This window comes from Lontra canadensis, unplaced genomic scaffold (assembly GCF_010015895.1).
Source record: "Lontra canadensis isolate GAN:19392208 unplaced genomic scaffold, GSC_riverotter_1.0 scaffold87, whole genome shotgun sequence".
In the NCBI taxonomy this organism is placed as follows: Eukaryota; Metazoa; Chordata; class Mammalia; order Carnivora; family Mustelidae; genus Lontra; species Lontra canadensis.
This window is the reverse complement of record NW_022631081.1, coordinates 1,169,152-1,194,685: the sequence shown is the minus strand read 5'-3', so window position 1 is coordinate 1,194,685 and position 25,534 is coordinate 1,169,152. Positions and strand designations below refer to the sequence as shown.

Sequence of the window (25,534 nt, the reverse complement as noted above, 5' to 3'; positions counted from 1 at the left end):
ATGGAGATAGATATACATAGATACAGGGATAGAGTTATAATTATAGGGTTGGAGATGGAAATGCAGATAAATACATATCAAGTGGTGATGGTGGGGGGTGCGCAAGGTGCATAATGATTTCTTTTAAGGCAAACAAAATCCCTCTTGTGTGTTTTTATGAGCAGAGGGGATAGTGTGGAAGACTAGCCTCCAAAGTGTAGACAGTGATGTTTCAAGGGCGTGGACCTCCCAGGGCTTGAGCAAGGTTATTAGTTTGCTTACTAGCCCAGAATGGTGTTTGAATTGTTATCATCTGCACAGGACGTTTCATACGCACCTCATACATGCACTGAAGCAAAAATGGGTGCCTGGGTGGCTCAGTTAAGCATCTGCCTTTGGCTCTGGTCATGATCCTGGAGTCCTGGGATCGAGCCCTGCATCGGGCTCCCTGCTCTGCTTCTCCTTATCCCTCTGCCTTTTCCCCTGCTCATGCACTCTCTCTCTCTCAAGTAAGTAAATAAAATCTTAAAAAAAAAAAAAAAAGCAAAAATGTTACAAGGGAAATAAATAGGTCACATCTGAGAACAGCCTGGAGGACTCCACTCTACCCTTCCTACTACTCCAGTCTTCTAGAAGGATTGAGAACCAAGGAAGCTGTGGCAGGTTGGGGGACTGGGAAATGAAAAGGTATACATTGCTTTTATATAAGGAGGTAAGGTTGGTAGATAAAACACTCAGTTAAATTTGAATTTCACATAAAGGAGGAATACATTTTAGCAGAAGGCATATGAAAGCTTTGGGACAGCAGTGGATACAGAGGATTTGAAAGAAGTTTCCCTGGGTGCAGTGCCTCATAATATGCCTCCCACTCAGCCCCTGTGAGAGAACATCAGTGCAATTACGATTTTAAAAAATCTTTTGTGGCTTGGCCTGGTACTATGGTTGAGGGAGACGCTGTATGAGCCCTGGGTCCAAGGCAGCCCCGTTTGCCGTCAGTCACACTCATGGCTTGGATTTTTGTCATGGCCAAGGATGAGGTAACAATGATGCTGGTTTCTCTTTCTCTGGCCAGGACGAAGGGCAGCCTGCTCATTTTTGGTATCGAATTCTGTTGTATCAGTCGGTTGAGCATCTGTCTTCGACTCCCGTCATGATCCTGGAGTCCTGGGATCGAGTCCTACATTGGGCTCCCTGCTTAGTGGGTAGTCTGCTTCTCTCTCTGCCCCTCCACCTGCTTGTGCTCCCTCTGTCTCTCATTAACTCTCTCTCAAATAAGCAAAATCTTAAAAATAAAAGAAAGAATGCTTTTCATCAGATGATTTTGTCCCAAGAAAATAAACCTTGTGAGCAAATGAAGGGTGACTGTTACCTTTAGGATGCCGGAGGGCTTCGAGTACGCCTTGCTGATGTTGCCATCTGGTGGTTCGAAGCGATCTAGCAGGGCAGACGCACTGACCACTCCTTGAAGAAGCTTCTCTGTTGGTGGACCGCCCTTCCTTCAACAAATGCTTGAGCGCCTGTCCACACTGTGTCAGGCAATAATGCAGTAGAAATGGCGAGCGGTAGAAATGGCAAGCTTCCAGAATGGTTGTTTCTTAATTTGGTGCAAATACAGGTCTCTGAAATGTTGAAGCCATGAAATTCATATTGAAACCAGTTTTTCTCTCTTAGTCTGTCTTTTAACGCAAAGTACTAGGAAATCTTGGACAGAGTCATAACAAAGGGAGAGAGAGAGGAGAAGGAGGAGGAGGAGGAGAAGGGAAGGTGAGAAATTTAGAATGGGAGGTAGGTAAGGCACAAGATCTGAGAAGTTGGTAGAACTTTCCAGAAAGTGGCATCCATATCTTATCTTTGGTCTCAGGCTCCACTTTTTTTTTTTTTTTAAAGATTTTATTCATTTATTTGAGAGAGAGAGTGAGAGAAAAAGAGAGAGAGATATATCACGAGCAGTGGGGAGGGGTAAAGGGAAAGCAGACTCCCTGCTGAGCAGGGAGCCCAATTCGGGGCTCGATCCCAGGACCCTGGGATCATGACCTGAACCTAAGGCAGACGCTTAACTGACTGAGCCACCCAACTTCCCTTCTGGTTCCACTTTGATGAGCTATTTTCTCTGTTTATACAGTTACAGAACATCTAGACACCATCACTTGCATTTCACAATTTATGGAGCTGGTTTCGTTAACTAAGTTTTATGCTTGTGTCAGGTAGTAGGATGTTGGCAGCATCCATCAGAGGCCAGGGGTTTCTGCCCCCTTCCCCTATTCTTACTGTGTTGCTTTTGTTCTCATGCTGGATGGACATTTCTATTGCAAAATGACCATGGCAGTCATGGAGCATCACGACTGGGTTTAAGGTGTGAGGAAGGGGGGCTGGTGCCGCAGAAGCTGGGTCTCTTTTTTATCAGGAAAGGAGTTCCTTAGAGCATTTAAACACACACACACACACACACACACACACACACACCCCAAACCAACTTCTGCCAAGGCTCATTGATCAAAAGGGGCTAGAAGATCAACATTAGCTGCAAAGGAGGATGGGAAGATGGGCAACAGATTGATCTTAATTGAAACTGTCCATGACCCATTGTTGGAGGATGGGTTCATTGTTGCTCTGAGCAAAACTGGGGTTCTTTTAGCAGAGGACAGGGAAACAGATGTTGTCTGGGTTCCTTTCAGTGCTTGCCCAACATCCTATCGTATGCCAGACAGTCAGCAACATCCTGGGGCACTCCACAGCGAGGTAGCAAGTCTCTTCCACCTCCAACCTAATAAGCTGTTAATCAAGGATTGAGCCAAAATCCAAACCAGAGTTCAGCTCTTAGCCGCTACAGAACCCAGACAAACACCTCCTGGGATAAAAGCCAAACAAAGCAGAGTCCCTTTCCTCAGGGCATCCACAGGCTAAAAGAGCCCGCTTTGGTTCTGGGTACCCTGGGAAGGAGGCAGCACTGTGGGGGCTGGGCTTCCGTCCTTCCTGCCCTGGACCTCCATTGGAAGCCACACCTCCTAAGCCCCATTTTCTTGGTCCCAGCTGTGGGGACTTAGGCAAGGGATAAGCTCCTTGAGCCTCAGATGCCACATGTATGAAAGGAGAATAATATTAGAATCCTCACTCAAGGGAATGAATGAGATACTACAGTGCATCAGGTAACTGGGAAATTCTGAAACTGTTCTAAAATGAGAAGTGTATTTAAAATGTAGAAAATAAAACAAAAAGAACTAGCAAGTGGCCAGCCAATGCCAGCTACTATTGTTATTATTACTATTACTAGTATTTGTATTTTTTCTGTATTATCCCTGCAGGGATTCCCCTGGTCAGTTCTTTCTGATTCTGCCTCCTGGCCCAGGGCTGTCCATCCCGCTGTGGGTCTGAAGCTTCTCTGATAGTGAGAGTGGCTTCTGGTCTCCAGGGAGGCTCTGTGTCTCCATCATTGTCTTCAATCTGTAGGGCAGTCAGCCCTGGGGAAAACGAATCTTGGTTCTGAAGTCGCCTTGGATATACTGTGACCTTTCTGTCTTCCTTCTTCCTGCCTGTCCTTCCTTGGGATCTCCATTCCAGAACGGAATGAGTGACAGGTCCGTGAGTGACAGCCCCCTTCCAGTCCTTCCTGCCACCTGACACCCACTAAAGAAGCTTCTCCTGGGGCACCTTTCAAAAGCACATCCCTCTGTTTTATCATGGAAATGATGGGACACTTCAGGGAAAGGGAACTGGGACAACCATCAGGATGCTTCCCCATGACCTGCCTTCTCCATTGCTGTGAGTTGTCCTGGAGAGAAATGGCTCCAATCCTTGACGGAAGCCCAGCCCCCACAGTGCTGCCTCCCTCCCAGGGCACCCAGAACCAGAATCTTGGATCGGACTCCCCAGGTGGCCACCAGAGGGAGCACTAAACACAGAAGTCCAGTTGAGTGTCCCTCCTGCTTGCCTTGGAGATCTGCCCCCACCTGGCTTCCCAGGTCCCCTCCTGCCTTCAGCCACCTCCCTCCAGCTGCATGGGACATGCATCAAAGGGTCCAAGCTTTCTTCGTCCTCCCTCCATGTGCTCCCTCTGCCTTGAAGCTTTTGCTGAACCTTCTTTTACCCCTCCATTCATCCTTTATTTTTTAAAAAATATTTTATTTATTTTAGAGAGAGAGCTAGCATGTAGGGGGAGGGGCAGAGGGGAAGGAGAGAAAGAGGGGAAGAACCCCAAGCAGATTCCACGATAAACACGGAGCCTGCTGTGGGCTTCGATCCCATGACCCCGAGATCATGACCTGAGCCGAAACCAAGAGTTGATCCCTCAACCAACTGAGCCACCCAGGCTCGCCTCTATTTATCCTTTAGATCTCAATTTAAAATCACACCCTTGCCCACTCGGCCCCAGTCACAAGTCCACCGGGAATATCCCTGTCCTTTTCATTCTTGGCATGTATCACTGCTCATGTTCATATATTAATTTGTGTGGCTCGTCGATCCGGGTCTATCTTCCCTCTAGATTAGAAGGTCCAGGCGGGCAGGGATCATGTCCTAGTCTCCCCTGGCCGGGGACTGGTCACGGCAAAAATGAAGCGGGAGCTTGTCTGCAGTTACAAGCATGGTATCCTAGCAAACACCTGCAGAGCCCTTGTTAGGTGCAGGCACTGGTCCGAGTCCTTCATGTATATTAACTCAATGCACTTTCAACAGCAGCTCCTTTGTCCTCATTTCATGGATGGGGGAGCGGGGGCACGAGGGGGCTCCACCACTTGCTCAAGGTCACACGGCTAACAAGCATCAGAGGCCGGCTATGAACCCAGCCTCTCTGGATCCAGAATTAGCAGACTCACCCATCAGATCACACTGGCTTTCCTAGGATGGGTGCTTGCTCTCCCTCTCTCATCCTCTATGGAATATATATGGTAAACTTCTAGCAGTTCTCTCAACAATCTTATAATTGTTACTACAGCTCTCCCCACAAAGAAGACAGTCCTGCCATGTTTCAGGTGTGTCTACAGCTCATGCAAAAAGGTCGACTGGCTAATCAAATCAGAATGTGACTCTGGTACAGTAAAGATACAATAGAATGGGAACAATTGATTCATCAGATTCTAATGTATGAGTCTTCTCTATATTTTTTATTTATTTTATTTTTTTTTTAAAGATTTTATTTATTTGACAGAGAGAGATCACAAGTAGGCAGAGAGGGAGGCAGAGAGAGAGAGAGAGAAGGAAGCAGGCTCCCTGCCAGGCAGAGAGCCCGATGTGGGACTCGATCCCAGGACCCGGATATCATGACCCAAGCCGAAGGTGGGGGCTTAACCCACTGAGCCACCCAGGCCCCCCTTCTCTCTATTTTTTAAAAAAGATTTTATTTATGTATTTGACAGAGAGAGAGAAACAAAGCACAAGTAGGCAAAGCGGCAGGCAGAGGGAGAGGGAGAAGCAGGTTTCCCACTGAACAGGGAGCCCGATGCTGGACTAGATCTCAGGACCCTGGGATCATGACCTGAGCCGAAGGCAGATGTTTATCCGCCTGAGCCACCCAGGTGCCCTGAGTTTTCTCTACTTGTTAAAATATTATAGTATAAATTATGATTCTTTTGAGCTTCAGTTTGAACAAACCCACTGCCGGGGAGGCGTCAGCAGTTAAACCGAACAGACAACGTGGCGTTTGGAGTTTTAGAAGCACGTTATTTTGAAGGGCACGTGGGATGGCAGGTGTTTCTATTTCCTACAGGGACTGCCTTCTTGGGGACGGAGGGGTTGCCCCCAGCTCTCCTGTCCTGCTCCCAGACTCTGGCATGACCCACGAATTCCATGAAGATCCCATGGGATATAGTTGAGGGGTGGGCACCAAATGGCTTTGTGGCTGGAGTTTCTTGGGATTCTTATCACAGCCATGTGTAGCCATTATTATTATTAATATTTTTATTATTTAAATCAGTTGTTTGTCTCCTCATTCCTGCTATGGTGGCTTTGCTCACATTCTGCCCGCCGTGGGTCCTCCCCCACCCCGCCTACACTCAGATATTAAAACAGATGTGAACCTCTTCCGTCCTAGGAAGGGCTCATCTCCTTCTGGAATTCCATTAATTTAGGTATTTTTGTAGCCCATATTTCTGACTTTTTAAAGAAAACTATATTTATTTTAGCTTAACCAGCTTGTTCTTACTGTTAGGGTAGAAGCAACGATCCTTTGTACCTTTACGGTGTTTTTTGTTTTTAACTTCCCTTCTTTTATTTATTTATTTATTTATTTAAGAAAGGGTTGGGGAGGGAGGGGCCAAGGGAGAGGGAAGAAGAGAGAGAGGGAGAATCCCAAGCAGGCCTCACGCCCAGGGTGGAGCCTGATACCGGGCTCAATCTCAAAACCCGGAGACCACAACCGGAGCTGAACTCAAGAGTCTGATGCTTAACTGACTGAGCCACCCAGTGCCTCACACATCCTCACAGCATCATTGGAAGGTAAACATAGCACTTGATGATTTTTGAAAGACTACATAGGATTCTGAGCCACTCGTGAGAGTTAGTCACCATCAGGCTCCAGATGGAGATTTGTACACGTTGTTTTTTTCTTACAACCAATACAGTTACAAAACGTAATTGACTTTTCCACTCTTTTTTGGGTGCTCGATATTTTGTAGCATTTCGGGTCAGAGGCAAGACAGGTGATGGATAGAACTGTCTTCTTTCCCTTATTCCTCACCCTTTGACCCTCTACTCTGTACCTAGTGAGCAGGTTGAACTCAAAGGCTTCAGGGACAGCAATGCTGGACCCACATTTTGGTCAGATTGTCTTCTTTTGGCTCTGTTAATCTATTTCCCACCAGGATCTTTCTACTTTGGAAAAAAGGAATGTGGAAGCCGTTTTGGAGCTGAGAAATGGGTGGAAGCTGGAGGGGTTTTGAACTGCATCCTAGGGAAAGCCTACATTGCCTCCAATAAGATGTGATTTAAGATACAGATGGTCGAGGTCATTCTCATGAGGCCTCCGGAAGACACGAGGAACATGTTCTTGGAAACTGGAATGAAGGTGATCCTTGTGTTAAAGTGACACAGAACTTGTCCGAACTGTGTTCTAGCATTTTCTAGGAAGGTGCATCTCGGGAGCAGCGAGAGTGATCTTTAGCTGCAGAGATTTCAGAGCGAAGTGTTGGAGGAGAGGTTTGATTCCTCCTGAGCCTTGCGGTACAAATGCACAAGGAGAAAGATGGATGGAAGAAGGATTGCTAAGCAAACAGGAGTGGGAATTTGAAGATTTGGCAAATTCTCAGCTTTATTCACATTGCAAAGTGAGAAAGCTTGATCTGAAGGGAAGAGTAAGGGTGTGGCTGAACATCGGGGCTGATGAAGAGATTGTGGGTGAGACTCATGAATGACCCAGCCATCTCTGTGGGAGCCGGGAATACAGACGGGATGACACCAAACGGGACAGAGGAAATGGGACAGAGTGAAGGCGGGGCTGTGGCATTTCTTGGATCCTACAAGATCTGACCACACAGCTACTCAGCTGTGGAGCTGCTGTTCTTCAAGGAGAGGGAAGAAGGATCTTGGAGGTGATTCAGAGGTCATGACAGCTGTCACTCCCACCACTGGTCCAGGGACAAGGCTGTTTCCCCCTTAGTTTCAAAGGCTGGGGCTGTGTCTCTGGTTTCTGCCAGAATGACCCCACCCAGTACCTCAGGGGATGGCACTGACCCCACTGCTCCCCCAAATCCTTGGGGGTCATGCTCTCATCCCTGTGGGCCTGCAAGACCGTGCACTGAATGACAAAGGATTATTCTAGAGCCTTTAAATCTAATGGAATTTGCCTTGCTAGGTTTTGGATTTTCTTGGGATGCAGCATCCTGTTCTTCTCTCTGAAGTTTCCTTTTTGGAATGGGAATGTCCATCCTATGCTTGTCCCATCATCGTGTGGAAGGACATAATTTGTTTAGTTTCATAGCTTACAACTGGAGGAGAATTTGCCTTGGGATGACCCATGCCTGATTTCAATGATATTTATTATTTTTTTCAAAATTTATTTATTTATGTTAGAGAGAGAGAGAGAGAGTGCAAGCAGGGGAGGGGCAGAGGGAGAGAATTCCAAGCAGACTCTGCATTGAGCAGGGATCCTGAAGTGGAGCTTGATCCCACAACCCTGAGATCATGACCTGAGCCCAAACCAAGAGTTGGACACTTAACCGACTGAGCCACCCAGGTGCACCTCCAGGATATTTAGGGAGACTTTGGACTTTTGATTTTATATCTGATGCTAGAATGAGTTAAGACTTTGGGGGTGTTGGGATGGAATGAGTTCATTTTGCATAAAAGAAGGACATGAATTTTGGGCAGCCAGGGGTGGAATGTTATGGGCTGAATTATGTCCCACCCCTAATTCATACGTTGGAGTCCTAATACCCAATGTGACTGTGTTTGGAGACAGGGCCCGTAGGTGCTAATTAAAGGGAAATGAAGTCATAAGAGCCTGAGTCCCATAGGAGTATGGCCTTAAAAGTAGAGGACAGAGGGAGAAGGCCATCCACAGGCTAGGGGGAGAGCTTTCACCAGGAACTGAATGGCCAGCACCCTGAACTTGGACTTCCAGCCTCCAAAACTGCGAGAAATAACCCTCTGTTGTTTGAGCCTCCTGTCTTTGTCATGGCAGCCCGAGCTGGCCGGAGGACTGTGGTGTGTCTGATGATGGCAGCTTTCTTATCTTGTGCTGAACATTCCCTTGCCCCCCTCCCCCACCCCCACCAAGATGTTCCTGGAACCATTCCCAAGTTGGCAGCCTGTCTTGTCAATCAAAGTGTCAGCTGATGTTACCCCAACCCAATCCCCAGACACGAGAAACAGCCCTCCCAGCCTTGATGCCATCCTGGAGTGTCTTTGCAACAAAAACCCCACAGCTTTGCCTCTTTTTCATTTGTTTTATTAGCATCAATATATACAAAGTGGAAAATGACTTAACTTCATTATTGTAGCTTAGAAAGTTTGTTCTGCTTTTTATTCTGTTTGGGGATAAAATGAAAATGAAAACGTCCCAGGAGAAAGCCTACCTTTGAGGGTGTTGAACAACTCCATGACATCTGACCTCACATGACTGCCCCCTCCCCACCGTGACTTCTCAAGGGCATAGGAAAGTCATACCCTTTGGATTTACCCCCCAAGAAATGTCATTTGTGCCTGAGGCTCATGCTCAGCCTAAATCTACCCATCTATTTGCCAACTCACTCCTGCTTATACAACCCATCCTAATTATGTCTCCACTTTACTTCCTGCTGGGCAGTTTGTCAGTTTCCAAAGCCATCAGCCTGAGTTACCAGAGGCTTTCCAAGGAGCTGGCTTCAAAAGATCATATTTAAAGCAGGTCTATGGAACTAAGGAAGGATGGCCCTCAAGTTGCGACCAGCATACTTATGTCGGCTTAATAATTCTACTCCCCCCCGCCCCCGCAAAAAAAGCAAAAAGACGAGCTCTAAGCTGAAGAGGATCAAGTGTGTGCATTTTTAAAGCACAGGGCAGTAGCTGACAGATACAGCTTATATGACTTAGCATGTAATACACACCATCACATGCATTCTTTGAAGCTCGAGATCTCTGTAAACGTATTTCCCCACTGTTTTAAAAACAAAGAGTGGCTTGTAGGAAGGTTCGGTTGGCTCTCGAGTTGCTCAAGGTTGTATCCTGTTCAAAAATATTTAATCCCAAGGGGTTTTGACATTGATCTTATAAAAACAGACACGTATGAGCTGAAATGAGGTGCCCAGTACATTTTTGGCACGAATATTGTGTTTTTACCTTTACATATTACAAATACACATTCAGATATTCTAAAAAGAAAAACAGACTCCAACCTGTCTTTTCAATCACACTGTACATTACCAAGCTCACAGGATCCATCTTTAGGTGAAAATAAACTTTCAAAACATGGTCATAGGTGCTGTACTAGGAAGACGAAACTAAGACATCAGTATCCCGAAACAAACAAACAAACAACAAACAACACCGTTTGTATTCCTCCAACATCCAATAAGGACTCTCGGCCTGTGGCCCGGCCACTTATTAGGGAACATGGTTAGAATCAATATTCTGTCTGTCCTGACAAAAGGCGAATGTTTAGTTTGCATGTAACCAGAGTACGTTCTAAAATTAAACATCATTAATAGAGTTCTTCCTTCCAGATGACCCAGGGTTAGGGTTAGAATAAGCATCAAATGGAAGTAAAAGCAAAGACTGGATTCTGCCTTTAAAAAAAAAAAAAAAAGTTTACATTATTTGCATTGTTGGACCTTCTCCAAATACAACATTGCTTACTAATGGTCTGGAATGATTCTACTCTTTTTTTTTTTTTTTTTTTTGCATAAAATGGGGTGGGTTTTGGGTGGCTGGAAAGCAGCCTTTAATTATCTCTTGCTGTGCATATGAATGCATGCCTTAAGGAGCATATAATCAGGATTCTTTTCTGGCAGAAGGAAAAGAACCGGGCCTCAGCTCCCCCAAGACTGAAGCCCAAGCTTCTAGCCAAGAGGAGACGATGTGTTTGTCAAAACCAGCCGCCTTACCCTGCTCCAGGGCTGCCCAGATGAGCTACCAAAATATGGACTCCCAGCCATTTTCTCAACAGCATGGCAGCCAGGAAGGGCTTCTCGTGTCGAGAAACCAGCTGATATAAAACATTTCTAGCGAATGTGGGCGGGTTCCAAAGTGGGCACCCCAAGCACCAAGCCTGTTCCTCCGTGAGCCACCGGCCATCACCAGGGAGATGATGGACCCCGGGGAGGCAAATAGACTTTACACATGCTATCCCTTCCTTGCATCCTCAGCCGCTGCCTTTTCTTTGCACATGTATTATAGAATCTTCCTCCATGTTCACAGACTGCATACCCCCTTCCAACATCTGGGCAGAGCTTCGGAGAAGAACAGTTTTTTGTTTTTTGTATTTTTTCCTTGTAGGACCCTCACTTCTGAAATACGGGATTGCAAGTATATTCCGGCCCCTTTTGGAGAAACAGTGCATCTGAGTTACCCTTATTTGGAGGCCTCAAGGGTTTCAGTATTCCCGGAAATCAAACCGAGCCCATCTCTGGATTTCAGGACCTGGCATCGCCCCCCACAATTGTAACCCTTGTAATTATGTGGCTAAAGCTTCCCAAGGGGTCCTAGGTCACAGCCTGGGGTGGGGTGGGGCTGCTGAACGAAAGGATCGGTTCTGGCCCTCGTGGCATACATTCCCTTCCCTTTCATTACTGGTGGAATGTCAGAGGAAAGGACATTTTACTGACTCGATGTTTCCCCCCACCCACCCTGCACTCCACCTGAAATCTCAAATCTGTCATCTACTCGGCAATGTTTTCTGATTCTGCCAGCATCCAGGGAGGCCAGGCTAGCGGATGAAAACGCTCATGGTCACGCTTTGGGCGCCTTCTGGAGGATCATGGGAGGGAGAGGAGGTGGCGAGACCTTCTAGAAGCTGATAGAACATTTGGAAGAGCAGACCGGGATTTGTTTTGGAGCAGATCTGTTCAAGCTGAAGTCCGACCCAAGTTAATCCATCAAGAAATACCTTTCCCACCTAATCCTGGGTCCGGGATTTGTCCTAAAAGCACCATGGGCATGGATCCCCAAATGCGTGCCATCTGATGCAGCCAGAGCAGCATGGCTACCGCTGATGGAGAAACCCAGCTGCTTTTTTTTTTTTTTTTCCCCTCCAGCCTTTGCTGTCATGTTGGTCATTTTTCAGGTCACTTCCGTGACTTGGAAAGGAGATTGTCACGCGGATTTGGCCGCAGCTGCGACACCTCCAACCACACTAATTTCGACTTTAAATATAATAAATACAGCAAAGAAAACAGTGAATCTTCAAGAAAGAGTCTAAAGAAAAGACAGACAACATTCTGGGGTTTCAATCAAATGCCACGTGGTCTCTGGATGAATTTCTCGAGGAGGTTGTAGTTGAGTTCTGATCTGTGAGCTCTTCTCAGGCATAGCTCTCCTTAAATGGAAACTTCATATTCCCTGGTTTCCTGCAAGAGAAGGAAGCACAGATCGGGGACACTGCTGGGGGACGGGTCCGTGGGCAGAGCGTGCCCTGAGAGCCTTTTGTTCTAGCCAAGGAGGTGAGGAACGGGGAGAGCAGAGCCGACCCAGCCGGCCGGCCAACCACCCACCTCTCCCAGCTGTGTGAGTGAGCACGGCTGAGCCAGGATGACCGCCCAGCAGCCGCTAGCTGAAAACACTGCCCCACAGTCTGGTGAGCAAATTAACATCACTTGCCTTGAGCTACCGAGCTTTGGGATTATTTGTTACTTGGCTTTTTCATAGTCCTGGGGAGTGGATACACTCTACTAATAAGTATTGATATGATCTAGTTTCTGAAGTGCTCTTTCTTTGTTTTGTTATCAGCTTGACCTTCTTCTTGGATTTGGAAATGAGGTCTATAGAATGTAAAATAACCTACGACCTCTTCTTGGCAGAGCCATATGGAAAATGACCCCAACATGTGGGTGGCAGGTTTCTCCAATATTCATCAAGTGCATGTAATATACTCCAGGCCTCCGAGGCAGAAGAGCCGGGAGGTTTAGGAAGTCCGAGGCTTGGCCCCAGAAGAGGTCATTGTCACATGCTATCACGGACGTCTACTGTGTCTGCTGGGTCAACACAGATAAGCAAGTGCGTCAGTGGTAGATGGGAGTGTGGTGGGAAGACTCCAAGCTGGGTTCCCTCACCTCCTGGTGGTCACATTCTTGCATGATCCCCTTTCCATAAGTGTGGGCAGGACTTGTGAATTGCTTCTAACCCATAGAACATAGCGAAAGTGCTAGGATGTCTTGGCCATATGTCATAGTGCCCTGACCAAATTTTTCATGGTACCTAAAAATGATTTTTCACAATCAAGATACCCATTGGTATCTATTTGATTGTTTGAGGTTCAAGGGAGGCAGGATAATAGAATGATTAGTGGCACCAGTCTGAATTTGTATCTAAGCTGCAGGCCATGCTTTTGGCTGTGTGCAAGCTTGGCCCAATCATTTGTTCTTCTCTCTGACCCTCAGGATCGTCATCGGTTCATCAGAGATAACTGCAGTGTACAACAGAGTTGCAGGGACTCGGGCAGCTTACGCATTTAAGGGGCCCAGCTCATGGTACATATTCTTCTTATTATTACCGAGCTCTGTCTCCTTTGAAGGATTATAAGCTCATTAATGGCTGGACTGGGTCTGTTGGATTCACGACTGTGTCCCTAGTACCCAACACAAAGTCTGCCACCTAAAAGAGAATAGAGACCAACTCACCCCCGTCTCGTAAATGGGGTTGTCAAACTCAGTTTCCACGGTGATCTGGCTGTAGGGGTGGGAGTACATCAGAGGCAGGCGGAGGTTGGAGTAATAGCGACATCTGGAGAAGGGACAGCAAAGGAGAGAGGAGTTACTCCCAATAGAGGAGAAGAACAGTGGGCTGGGCCCCCATCCAGGGTCTCTCACGGTGAGAATCCAAGTGGGTGAACGCCGAAATCATAACTGCTCTCAGCTTGTAAGCTGGTCACTGACAGCTAAAGCCTCGGTACTTCCCCTTCCTGGGGAGGGCCAGAGCTCAGCTGGTTTTCCCCGTAAGGTGATTCGAGCTCCTCTTTCACGCAGGGTGACAACAGCAATAATGAGCATTTACTGAGCACCTACTATATACCGTGTTGCCTCAGAGCAACCTTCTTTACCTATTTAAAAAGTGGTTCTTCTAGGGGTACCTGGGTGGCTCAGTGGGTTAAATGTCTGCCTTCAGCTCAGGTCATGATCTCAGGGTCCTGGGATCAATTATCGATTGTTATCGATAATAATAATAATTGATGGGCTCTCTGCTCAGTGCGGAGCCTGCCTCCCCCCACCCCGCTTCTCTCCCTACTTGTGCTCTCCCTCTCTATCAAATAAATAAATAAAATCTTTAAAAAAAAGTGATTCTTCTATTACTACACACTCTTTCCTTTCTTGTGTTCATCACGGCGTGTAATAGTTCGTGTATTTCTTCTCTCCCCCTTCAACACTGTGGGCTCCACAGAAACAGAAAAAAATGATATTGGGCAGATGCCTGCCTCAGGGCCTTGACACGTACTGTATATGTGCCCAGAATCCTCCTCTTCCAGATTATTGCTTTCAAGTCCTTACTCCAATGTCATGTCTCAGTTGGAAGTCCTAAGTGCAATCACCACCTCTACCCTAGCTCCTTTTTGCTCCCTTTCCAGCTTTCTTTTCTCCCTGCATTTATCACCTCCTAATGTACACAGTTAGCCCTTGAACTACACAGGTTTGAACTGCGTGGGTCGACTTAGATGTGGATTTTACGGTCCTGCAAGTGTATCTTCTCTTCCTTAGGATTTTTTCCCTTCTTTTTTTTTTTTTATTTAAGATTTTATTTATTTATTAGAAAGAGAGCACAAGGGGGGGAGGCTCGGGGCAGAGGGTGACGGAGAAGCAGGCTCCCTGCTGAGTCGAATGCAGATGCTTAACTGACTGAGCCACCCAGGGAATCCTCCCCCAGCTTATGATTTTCTTAGTAACATTTTCTTTTCTCTAGCTTACTTCATGGTAGGAATATGGTATTGAGGTGCCTAGATGTCTCAGTCAGTTGAGTGTCCAACTCTTGATTTCAGCTTGGGTCACGATCTCAGGGTCAGGAGATCAAGCCCCAAGTCAGGTTCTGCACTGGGCATGGCGTCTGCTGGGGATTCTCTCTCTTCTTCTGCCTCTACCCTGCCCTCATCCCCCCATGCTTATACTCTCCTTCCCTCTCTCTCTGAAAAAAAAAAAAAAAAAGAATATGGTATATATTACATATAACACACAAAAAACATGTTAATTGATGGTTTATGTTATCAGAAAAGCTTCTGGTCAACAGTAGGCTATTGGAGTTAGGTTTTCAGGGAGTCACAAGGTATATATATGCAGATTTTTGACTCATGGGGTGTCAGCATGCCTCATCCTCTTCGCGTTGTTCAAGGGTCGACTGTATAAACTTTTCTTGCTGTCTTCCTCCCATTAGAACCTGGGCCCCACATACCAAAGATCTCCTTCTGTTTTGTCCACAGTGATGTTCCTAGATAAGCCCCCGGCCCCCAAACTGCCCGGCACACAGTAGGTGCTCCATATTTGTGAATTTGAAGGAATTCGTGAACATCCTAGCCATGGCTAAATATCTCCCTTCCTCATTGCAAGCAAGTTCTAGGATCTTCAACACACAGGACAATGTCTGGTACGTATTAGATTGTCAGCATATGTTTGTGGCCTAAGTGAATGAATGAATGAATGAATGAGTGCATCATGGGATCAATGTCTGTGTGTCTATCTCTCCCGCTAAACCACAGCCCCTTGAGCTCAGGGTAGTGCCTGCTTATTTGCTGCTGGGTGGTCAGCCCTCTTGTCTCGGAGGGGTGGGAGGGGCTGAGCAGGTGTATTTCTCCCAGAGCTGAGTTGAATGACATCATCTCCAAGCACCCAAATGCCACCGGCCACGAGCTACTGATGGAGACCCTGTCCCCCAGTGCACTGGTCCTTGAGTGGATGGCAGTCCCCGACACCCTGTCCCGAAGCCCCCTACCTGGTGATGTAAATGTAGGCTCCTCCCAGCAGTAAGGAGATGATGAGCACTGGGATGAAGATAGCCAGCGCCATATTTCCCCCTTCCAGCGATGTCTCGGCTGCCGCTTCTGCTACTAAACACACAAGCCAGTGAAGCCCTCGGGTCTCACCACTCTCAGCCCGCACGGGCACCTGGGTCCCAGGTGCGACCCTGCCTTCCCAGTTCTGCACTCATTCAAAGAGCTGGCATCGCAGACCCTGAGCCGTTGGACCACCATCCCCAGGGGGAGAAGAGGCAGAGAGTAGAGCAAAGGGGACTGGTTCTTTGCAATGGAGCCCAGACCCATCCTTGGGTGGGGTGCTTATGAGGCCACCCAGAAGAACGACACTCTTTTAACCCCTAGTCATACCATGTCCACTTTTGGGGGGGGGGGAAGGGATGGGTGGCTGCATTTGAAATCTGATTAAAATCCAATTCAAGGAGAAATCTGGAGAAAATCTCTTACGTGCTAACTGGGAAGGCAGATTTGCTCGACATTCCATGGGAAAGGGGGAGCTCCTTGTGCCCAGACTGACAGGCACCTCCCATGGCTGCTCTATCAGACCGTCCAGGAGAGGGCGCTGGGCAGCTGGGCCTGTTCTCAGTCCTGCACCCCGCCCCCCCCAATGACACCCCAAATTCCAAGACCCAGTTTTGATTCTCAGAGGTCACGGTTGCACCCTCTTGGCCTCACTTGCCCCCCACCCCCACGGTTTGTGGCAATTGTAAGGACTACGATGACTATGGTGGGGCCCAGGGGCATGTTTTCCGCACAGCCTGAAGGGAGACCCCACATCTCCGGACACAGGTCCTCAGGTTTTCGCTGCCACTTCTCCCCGGCCGCGACCCTCAGAGCTCGGCTGTACGCCAATCTATAATCCATTAACCGCCACTCCAGGGAGTCTGAAAAATCGATGCTAACACCCATGACAGATGCATGAGCACAAAACATTACACAGACGCTCATAATCTCCGAGCAACCCAGGCCTCTGAGACGCTCTCATGGTTCATTGGTTGCCGAAAGGCAGCGAAGGGGTGGCCTGAATGGAGGCTAACGACGTGGAATGCCCTCTCTGTTCCCTGCAGAGTGACTCCCACACGGTCCACCTCTGCGCTTAACAGTTGAGCCGGGCTCTGCCTGTTGGGATTAAAAATGTCACCTGCCGCGAGGGACAGCAACTAATGACCCGTAATTCGCATAGCCCCATAGCCCCACATTCCGAGTGAATGATTTATTGTCAGAAAGCTAAGTGGTTCCAAAAACAATGATAAAAATGGCTTAATTGGTTATAACTTTTTAAAAAATGAAAATAACACGATATATACATACATATATATATACACACACCTTATGACACCACAGCCCCAGTGAGTGGTTTGGTACCCAAATGAATGGAGGTCCTACAGAATGTAGACTGTTTTATGTGTGGGAGGGATTGTAAGGGAAGGGAACCACAAAATAAAAACCCAAACAAAATCCTAGCTAGTATTTACTATCTGTTCCCCATTAATAAATCTCACTTGGGGGGCGCCTGGGTGGCTCAGTGGGTTAAGCCTCTGCCTTCAGCTCAGGTCGTGATCTCAGGGTCCTGGGATTGAGCCCCACATCCGGCTCTCTGCTCAGCAGGGAGCCTGCTTCCCCTCTCTCTCTGCCTGCCTCTCTGCTTACTTGTGATCTGTCTCTGTCAAATAAATAAATAAAATCTTAAAAAAAAAAACTCACTTGGTAATTCCTAAGAGGAGAAGAATAGAAAACATGGAGGATACAGGGACAGGTAATTTGAGGAAAATGGACCCCAGAGCATACCCCAGGCAGACAGGGGGGTGCTCGGCATGGAAGGCGAGGCATCATTGGATTTACTTTCCCCAAACAGCACTGTGTGGGTGCAAATTCAAATGGTTGGGTTGTGCCTCACTCAGGCATGTGAACCTTCAGATTTTTTTACCTCAAGAACAGAACTGGTGAGAAATCCCTTTCAGGTCATAGTTAGGACCCTAGGCTGCAAACAATGGTTTGTGTCTTTTACACTGTCCTATTTTTGAAATTACCTTCAGCAGTGAGAAGATGGAATTTCTGCTTATTTTTTTAAGCACCTGGAGGAGGACATGCAAGGACCTGCCCTTATTTTCTGTCATTAGCTTGATTTATTGGATTTTTTTTTTTCATTATGGAACTCACCTTCTAATGCGTGTTCAAAGCTGTCTTGATTAACTGAAAGGGAAATTGGAAGCATTGGTTAATGTCGAGTGAATTCACTCTGCATAAAATGAAGCCAAAAAATTGGGAGCAAAAGCCTGTGCCAAGCTTTGCTGAAGTTAGTGCTCCGCTTTGATTTAACTTGGGCTCCTGGAATTAGCGGAAATGCCTGGACACATTTCTTTCCTAGGTTCCTGAGAGATCATGACATAGATATGAAAGAAACAAGGACAACAGTACTGCCTGTGATTAATTATGAAAACACTCACCGTATGTCAGATACTGGGCCAAGAGCTTTCTGTATGTATTTGCTCATTTACTCCCACACCAATCTCACTGCGTGGATACTATCATCATCCCCATTTTACAGATGAACAACAGAGGTTCAGAGAAGTGAAGCAATTTCTCTGATCTCACACAGCTTCCAAGGGATGAAGGCAGTCTTTAAACCCAGACTGCTCAATTTCTCCAGCCTCTGCTCTTACTTATGTCGTAGTTCTGCTTGTTTTTCATTGTTCCCTATGTAGGACAAAGGCTGATGAACAGCGAAGCTTAAGATAAAGCCCTACATCCAAAATCCAGCCAGAGCTGAAACTGTTTTCCTGCTTTCAAATGCATGTTTACATGAACCTCTCTGATTTCACTTCTATTCCATATTTATGTGAATATTATTCTTATTCCCTGCAAAACAATTTCCATTCACCACCACAGACTAGAACTCCCTAGAATTTACTCATTTCCCCATAGTCCTCATAAAACTTCTCCAGAAGTTCAAGATGATAGGGACTGGCATTCCCAGGTTTTGGCACCAAAGACCTCATGGTACCTGAGCACCAAAATATACCCACATGGATGGGTTTAAAAGAAGCAAACCCCAGAGCGAAGGGCTTAGATAAACAGACTGCATTCTACAAGGATGGCTGGGGGTGGCCACCAAAGGCTTAGCTGTATTCACGCCCTAATACTGAAACTTCCTAATTTGTGCCTCATCAAAGTCACTCTTGGATGTTGGTCATTACCATGTGATGCCAACAGAAGCAGTTGAAAAGCTAGCTTACTAACTAACTGACTGCAAGTTATTTCTGGAGCTATGGCATTAGGAAAATGGAAAGACTGAGACAGATACTTTTTGCCCCAGACGTGAGCAGGACTTGGGTTGGGTGTGTCTGGGAGTGCAGGAACTCCTACTGTATCTCAGAGCTGGAAGGAGACCTTGAACTCATGTCTCTGGGAGTGTGGTCAATGGCCGTCTGGGGCACACATTAAAATGCAGCCTCCTGGGCCACGTCTTTTCCTTTTATTTCCCACAAAGGGAAACCAAGGTCAGGGAGGGAGGGTGGCCGGCCCAAGGTCACACAGGTGGTCCACAGCCCAGCCAGGAGGAAGCCCAGGGACCCTGAGTCCCAGGCAGGTGGCCTTACATTGGCGCTCAGTCACTTCACCAACTCTAGAACACAAAGCCACACATCCCACTTTTTCTTGGAACAGGAGGTGATTTGCCATATCCTTATAGAGTTGTGGGGTCTCAGGAGTGGAAACAGAGGGGAGAGAAAGATAGAAGCATCCCCCAAGATCCTTTCGTGCCAGAAACTCTGTCATGCCTGAGGAAGAAAGTGAGGGGCAGGGGACCACTCACCTGCTGGGCCTTCGAGGGCTTGCCTATCTCAGGGATGCAAAACTGAGCACCTTTTATCTTTTCTTGCATTTTTATCATGTATTTTCGGGTGGTAGTTCTATCTTCCCATCAGATGGGCAACGTCAAAAAAAAAAAAAAAACAACAACAACAAACCCTGCTAATATCTAGTGCTGGCAAGGATGTGGGGAAAAGGACATTATCACACATTACTAGAGGGGGAGGTGAATCACTACAGTTGCAGAAAAGAATCTGGCAAGATCCACAAAGCGTCAGCATCCACAGAACTTTGCCCACGCCATCAATCCCCCTTGAAGGAATCTGTCCTATTTGATGAGAAATGCCAGCACCCAAAGATTCATGAGCAAGCCAATTTCTGGGCAAAAAGAGACAAAACAAACAAGAAACCAGAAAAGAACTGGGAGACCCACGCACAGAGGAAGGAGTGAACGCATCAGGAGACATCACAGTGTACAAAGCCACGTGGCAATTAAAAAGATAAGACAGGGATCTATTTTTTCTTTTTTCCCTCTTGACAGATGTGTGTGATAAATGGGGGAACAGAAAACACAAAGTACGTATGGTATGAGGCGTTTTTTTACTTGGCAACACACGAACACTCCCTGCCCACTCTTTGTAGTGTGTCTCTTTGTGTCCAGGGAACTGGGGAGACTGGACTTTCACTGGTGATCAGTACCAGCTTCCCCAGCGAACGGACGGAAGGGATGGAGAAAGGAAGGGAAAAACCGTTAATGCTTTGTTGGCAACTTTGGTTTCTTCTATTTCTTGCATAAGATACTTTTGTAGCATATCCAAAACGGAACATACACAGTCAGGAGGCAGGTTACATGGAGAGTCAAAAACGGTCCTTCCACGGTGTCCTTACTTAGATTTTTAAAAAAGATTTTATTTATTTATTTGACAGACAGCGAGAGAGGGAACACAAGCAAGGAGGAGTGGGAGAGGGAGAAGCAGGCTTCCCGCTGAGCAGGGAGCTGGATGTGGGCTCCATCCCCGGACCCTGGGATTATGACCTGAGCCAAAGGCAGATGCTTATTGACTGAGCCACCCAGGTGCTCTCCTTAATTAGATTTCTTAAAAACAAACCCTATTAATTTCCCTCCACACAGAACACTTACCAACAATACCGGATCAGCTCCTATGAATGTCCCTGTAGCAGTTAGAAGATTTATAGGCAATCTTTCCCCCAGGAAAACATCCCAGTGTTTCACCTCGACAAAGTGGATTTCCTGTGCCATTCAAAAGAACTCAAGCACAAGGCTAGACTTTGTCAAAAATTATGGCAGGGAAGAGGAGGGAGGCAGTTGTCTTAAATCTCATTTGCTGATCTCTTACTTTTTTTCTGCATTTCAATGGGATCTCTTGCCCTCTTATTAAGAACTGCTTCTATAAGGTCTTGGCTCTCACGGGATAAGCTCTGGCTTGATTCCAGGTGAGAATACGCAGCATCTCTAGGCCAGTGTTTCCCACACTTGCCTGAGGATAAGACTCATCGCTGCTGCTAGTGACCCTGGGCCCTGTTTCCTGCCCTAGAACCAGTGACTTAGCATCTCCCCTTCAGGGGTCCAGAAATCTGTTTATATTTGTATCTTATGTTCAGAAAACATTGCCTTAAGTGTCTCAGATTCAAAGTGCATTGGAGCAACCCAGAGCTTGTTAAAATGCGTATTACGGGATCCTACCCCTCACTGATTCAAATTTTGTAGAGCTGGAGTAGCACATTCAAGAACGTGTTTCTCATAAGCAGGCTGGGTGATTCGAATGCTGAATGGGGGGTTGGAAGCCACCAGACTCACAGCCTTGAAGTCCACCCACCAGGCAGCTCACTGGGGTAGAGGCGGGGACTTCACAATCAGGAGATGTGGGTTCAAATTCCGGATTTGTCTTGTAATAGCTGTGTGTCTTTGGGAAAGTCACTTAACTTCTCCGAGCCTCTCCTTTTGTAACTGTATGGGTAAGATGCCTCATCTATCTTAGAGTGTGGTCCCGAGATTTAAATGAGGCCATTCAGGAAAAAAAAGTAAAAACATTAAAAAAAACATAGGTAAGGGTGCCTGGGTGGCTCAGTTGGTTAGGCAACCGCCTTCAGCTTGGGACATGATCCCCGGGTCCTGGGATTGAGTCCTGCAATGGGCTCCCAGCTCTGCTTCTCCCTCTGACCCTCTCCCCATTCCTGCTCTCTTGCTGTCTCTCAAATAAACAGATAAAATCTTAAAAAAAATAAAAAACACAGATAAATTTCATATAACATAGAATTAATCAGTTTAAAGTGTGCTATTTGGTGGCATTTAGCACATTCACGGTTTTGGGGAGCTACCACTTCTCTCTAGTTCGAGAACATTTTCATCAGCCCTAAAAGGTAACTTTGTACCAACTAAGTAGTTACTCTTCTCTCTCCACCCTAGCTCTGAGAGCCACCAATCTGCTTCCCTTCTCTATGGGTTTACCGATTTGGGATATTTCATATAAATGGAATCATAGGATATGTGATCGTTTGTGTCTGGCTTCTCTCCCTTAGCATCATGTTTTCAAGGCCCATTCAGGCTGTGACAGGTGGCAGCCCTCCATTCCTCTTCACGGCTGAATAATATTCCACTATGGCTAGGCCACATTTCATTTGTTTGTTCCCCAGTAGATGGACATTAGGGTAGTTCCCATCTCTTGTGAGCAATGCTACTAGGAATATTCATGTAAAAGTAAGTACTTGTTTGCAATTATTTTGTGCCTCTACCTAGGAGTAGAAATGCTGGTTGGAAAACATTTGTAAGGCTTAATTAAGGCTGAAGTTCATCATAAAGCATCTGGGGATCCATTGAAGTTATGGGCTCCCAAGTAGAAATGTAAAACTCCATGATGCCTCTGTCACTGTTGGGGAAAGAATTCAGAACTTTCTGCCTCATTCTCAAAGGGGCATTAATGCCATAAAAGGCTAAGATCAGATTTAGGATATTGTTATTAATTGTATACCTCAAAGACCCGGATAAACAAACCCAAATCTCACTGGCTTTGTCAAAATTTAATTTCGGTGATGAGTGTTTACTGATTTTTAAACAAGTTTTCCCTCTTCATCTCTGGGATGGGGGTATGTCTTGCAACCAATGGCATGTTAATTTTCTGCCACCAGGTGGCGCTCATGATGCCTGTGTGTGAGCCTTCGCTCATCACAGCATCATCAGCGTTTGGGGAGGGTGAGAGCGGCCGGGGAGACCACCCCAGGGGCAACCGGGGAGCCCTCGTAACCCCTGGGAACCAAGTGGTCGTGAAAACGGGATGCAGGAGGCAGGAAAGGTTTAAGCCGCGTAACCGAAGCAGGAGTTCAAAGCAGAATGGCTTTCCTTCATGATAAAAATCTAAGCTCGAAACAGAGCTGTTAGTAAGAGATGAAAATGCTAAGCCAGGAGAAGGCATTGTGCCATCGTTTCATTGACAGCACTTTTTTCTTTCTTTCTTGGTGCAGAAAATAATGGCGGTATCAGATGTCAGGAAATACAGTAGCTGGACTTTTGAGAGCGAATTGAGATTCATAGCAAGAAGCCAGACTGGACATCTCCTGCTCCCGGTCCCTGCGTGGTGAGTAGGTTTCTGTACCTTTACAAACGGGTAGGGGCCCGTTCCAGTGGGATGGCTGTCCCAGGATGCATCGAATGGTCACTTCGCCCATGAGCTCAAAGCCTTCGTAGCACATGAAGGTGAGGGACTCTCCCGGCAGGTAGAGCCGCTTGTATAGGATCTGGTAGCCGTTTTCGGGCAAGCCAGGGTTGTCACATGCCAGGGACTCCTCGGCTGAAATGCAAGCCCGAAACAGCTCTGATGAGATCATGCAAATCCCGGGGGACTCCCGCTCACAGCCTGCCTGGTCCTGCTTTCGCCACCCTCGCCAGTACCTTTCACCAGTACGGTCTCTCTGCCTTTCCCTCACCTCCAATGCTTTTCCATTCCCCAAACTCACCTCCCCATCTCCTGCCCCTGGCCACCTATTACGCATGGGCACCATTGTACGTCCCAGGATGTGGAATCTGGCTTGAAATCTGGGTTCTACTACATACCCGCTGTGTGACCTCCAGCAAGGGCCACAGCCTCTCTGAGCCTCGATTTCTCTTGTCAGTAAAATGGGAATACTCTCATAGGGGTTTGGAAGATTAAATAAGGTCATGAATATAAGGCGTTTAGCATGTTCTTGGCAGGTCATAGGTGCTCAGTCAATGATGGATGGCCGTGTTGTCATATTATGAAATATTCTTCCTCCTCACCTTACACCTTACCTGCCCACCCAGCTTGGATAAGTCTGATCTTTCAGTATTCAGTCCTCATTTCTCCACCTCCAAGGAGTCTTTCCTGGGGTCCTCTATCCCTAATAGAGTCACTAATCTTCCTAGTTCTTCCTCTGCCCCAGCACTGAACACACTGCATTGTATTTAATTATTTAATATCGCTTCTCCTCACTGGAGATGAGCCTGTTAGGGTGTGCTTGAAGCCCAGGGCCTGCTGTATAAGGACTCTCATGTATGATCCTATGCTATACAGTAGGAGCATCATAATGATGCCTGGCAGCTTAAGACATACTAGAGAATTGAACCCATTCCTGATTTAACCTATTCCAGGCTCTGGACTCTAAGTTTCCGGCTTATTACATAAATGGACTGGTCAAGACCCCATCTTCAGCTGAAATGTGGCTGGGTGATGACATTCCCACTCCAAGGATGTACCCACACTTTGAAATAAGACCATCAAAGGCAGATTTCCTCAACCTTAGATGCTATTGACATTTTGGGCTGGGTAATTCCTTGTGATGGGGCCATCCCCACCTTGTAGGACGTGGAGCCACTAGATCCTGACCTCTATCCACGTGTTCCCTGTTGTGACAACCAAACATGTCTCTAGGAATTGCCACTGACACATGTCTCCCGGGAGCAGAGTCACCCTGGCGGAGAATCACTGATCTCGGCTCTTAAACAATTCCGTGTGTACTCGTTCTGTTCTTTCTCAGGAATGCAACTGAGCTGGGCTGGCAGTCTTGGAAACAGTCACAAACCCACCCTCATTTCTATATTCCTCCCATTTCTCCCCTCTCCTTAACTATAGGGGAAAAATGTATATTTTGGGGAACACATTGGAACAAAATGTGAAAATCAGGTTCCCCAGGTATTGCTATGAACGGTTCATAAAATACCCCGCAAATATCAAAGCACCAAATCTGTGTGATCATTAGCAACCAATGGTACCCAAGCCCTCACTGTGGGCCACACACATGGTTACTAGCATCTGTATTTATGTTGGCACGATCATCCTTTTTGATGAGGATGCCGGCTTGTTTGAAGTCGTTCAACCGGCAAGTGGTGGACCCGGCAGGTTTGAAATCTGGTGCATTGAATGGCTCTGGGGTAGTGGAGGTAGGAGGGGCCCTTCTTGTGCCAAGTCCCCTGGGCTGCCATGAATTCCTCTGAGCTACTGCTTTCTCAGAGACAGGAATTTCTAAGTGAAGATGGGGCACCCAGCTGGAAGCCAGCATGGGAGCCAAGGTGAGGCCGCTGGGGATGATGCATCAGTGGAAACTTTTACTATGGCCTCGGTCTGGCCACGCGGGCTCTGCCCCGGTCAGGAGATCCCCATGTCTCCTATGTGTGGTGTTCCGAGGGCAGGGTGTGAAGAGCCAGGGCCTCCTGGGAATCCCTAAGCTTCTCCCTGGGGAACCGCCCATAAAACCCTCACTGAATTTGTAGGCTTCATTACTTTTGGTGGTGTGGTTTTTATTTTCTGGATGGGAGCTTTGGGAGTCAGGTACCATCAAAGAAGGGAAGTTGCAACAAAGACTGCATTTAGTACTGCCAACAACATCAATGGCAGCAACAGTAGCAAGGGCTGTTGTTTCTTGAGCCTGCAAAAACCCACCTGGTAAGTGAGTTATGTATTTGGATCTACGAACAGGCAAAGAGATCATTTCAATAAACTGCCGCAAGTGCTGTGTCCAGTGCAGCTGTAGGAGCCATGGGAGCTTACAGGGAGAGAAACATGACCTAGCCTAGGCAGTCAGGGAGGCCTTCCTGGAGGAGGTGATGCCGAGGAGTCATTGTTATTTCTTTCACAGACCTGGCTCTCCTCCTCCCATCTCCAATAGTCCCCAGGCTCCCTGAGAATGTGGATCATGTCT

General features: G+C 47.0%; 1 protein-coding gene across 4 annotated transcripts in view; it reads right to left on the bottom strand.

Moving 5' to 3' along the window:
• Positions 1-11,684: 11,684 nt before the first annotated feature.
• The window catches only part of SEZ6L (seizure related 6 homolog like), a 180,477-nt gene continuing 166,627 nt past the window's right edge, over positions 11,685-25,534 (bottom strand). The window contains exons 13-17 of one of the 4 annotated variants that reach the window (XM_032883268.1): positions 22,975-23,169; positions 17,714-17,746; positions 15,514-15,628; positions 13,221-13,323; positions 11,685-11,951 (exon numbers count right to left, since the gene is read on the bottom strand). In XM_032883268.1, coding sequence (XP_032739159.1) covers positions 11,922-11,951; positions 13,221-13,323; positions 15,514-15,628; positions 17,714-17,746; positions 22,975-23,169 — 476 coding nt within the window. In that variant the 3' untranslated portion in view covers positions 11,685-11,921. The remainder of the gene's footprint in view (positions 11,952-13,220; positions 13,324-15,513; positions 15,629-17,713; positions 17,747-22,974; positions 23,170-25,534) is intronic. The other 3 variants (XM_032883269.1, XM_032883270.1, XM_032883271.1) reach the window with 3 other exon arrangements.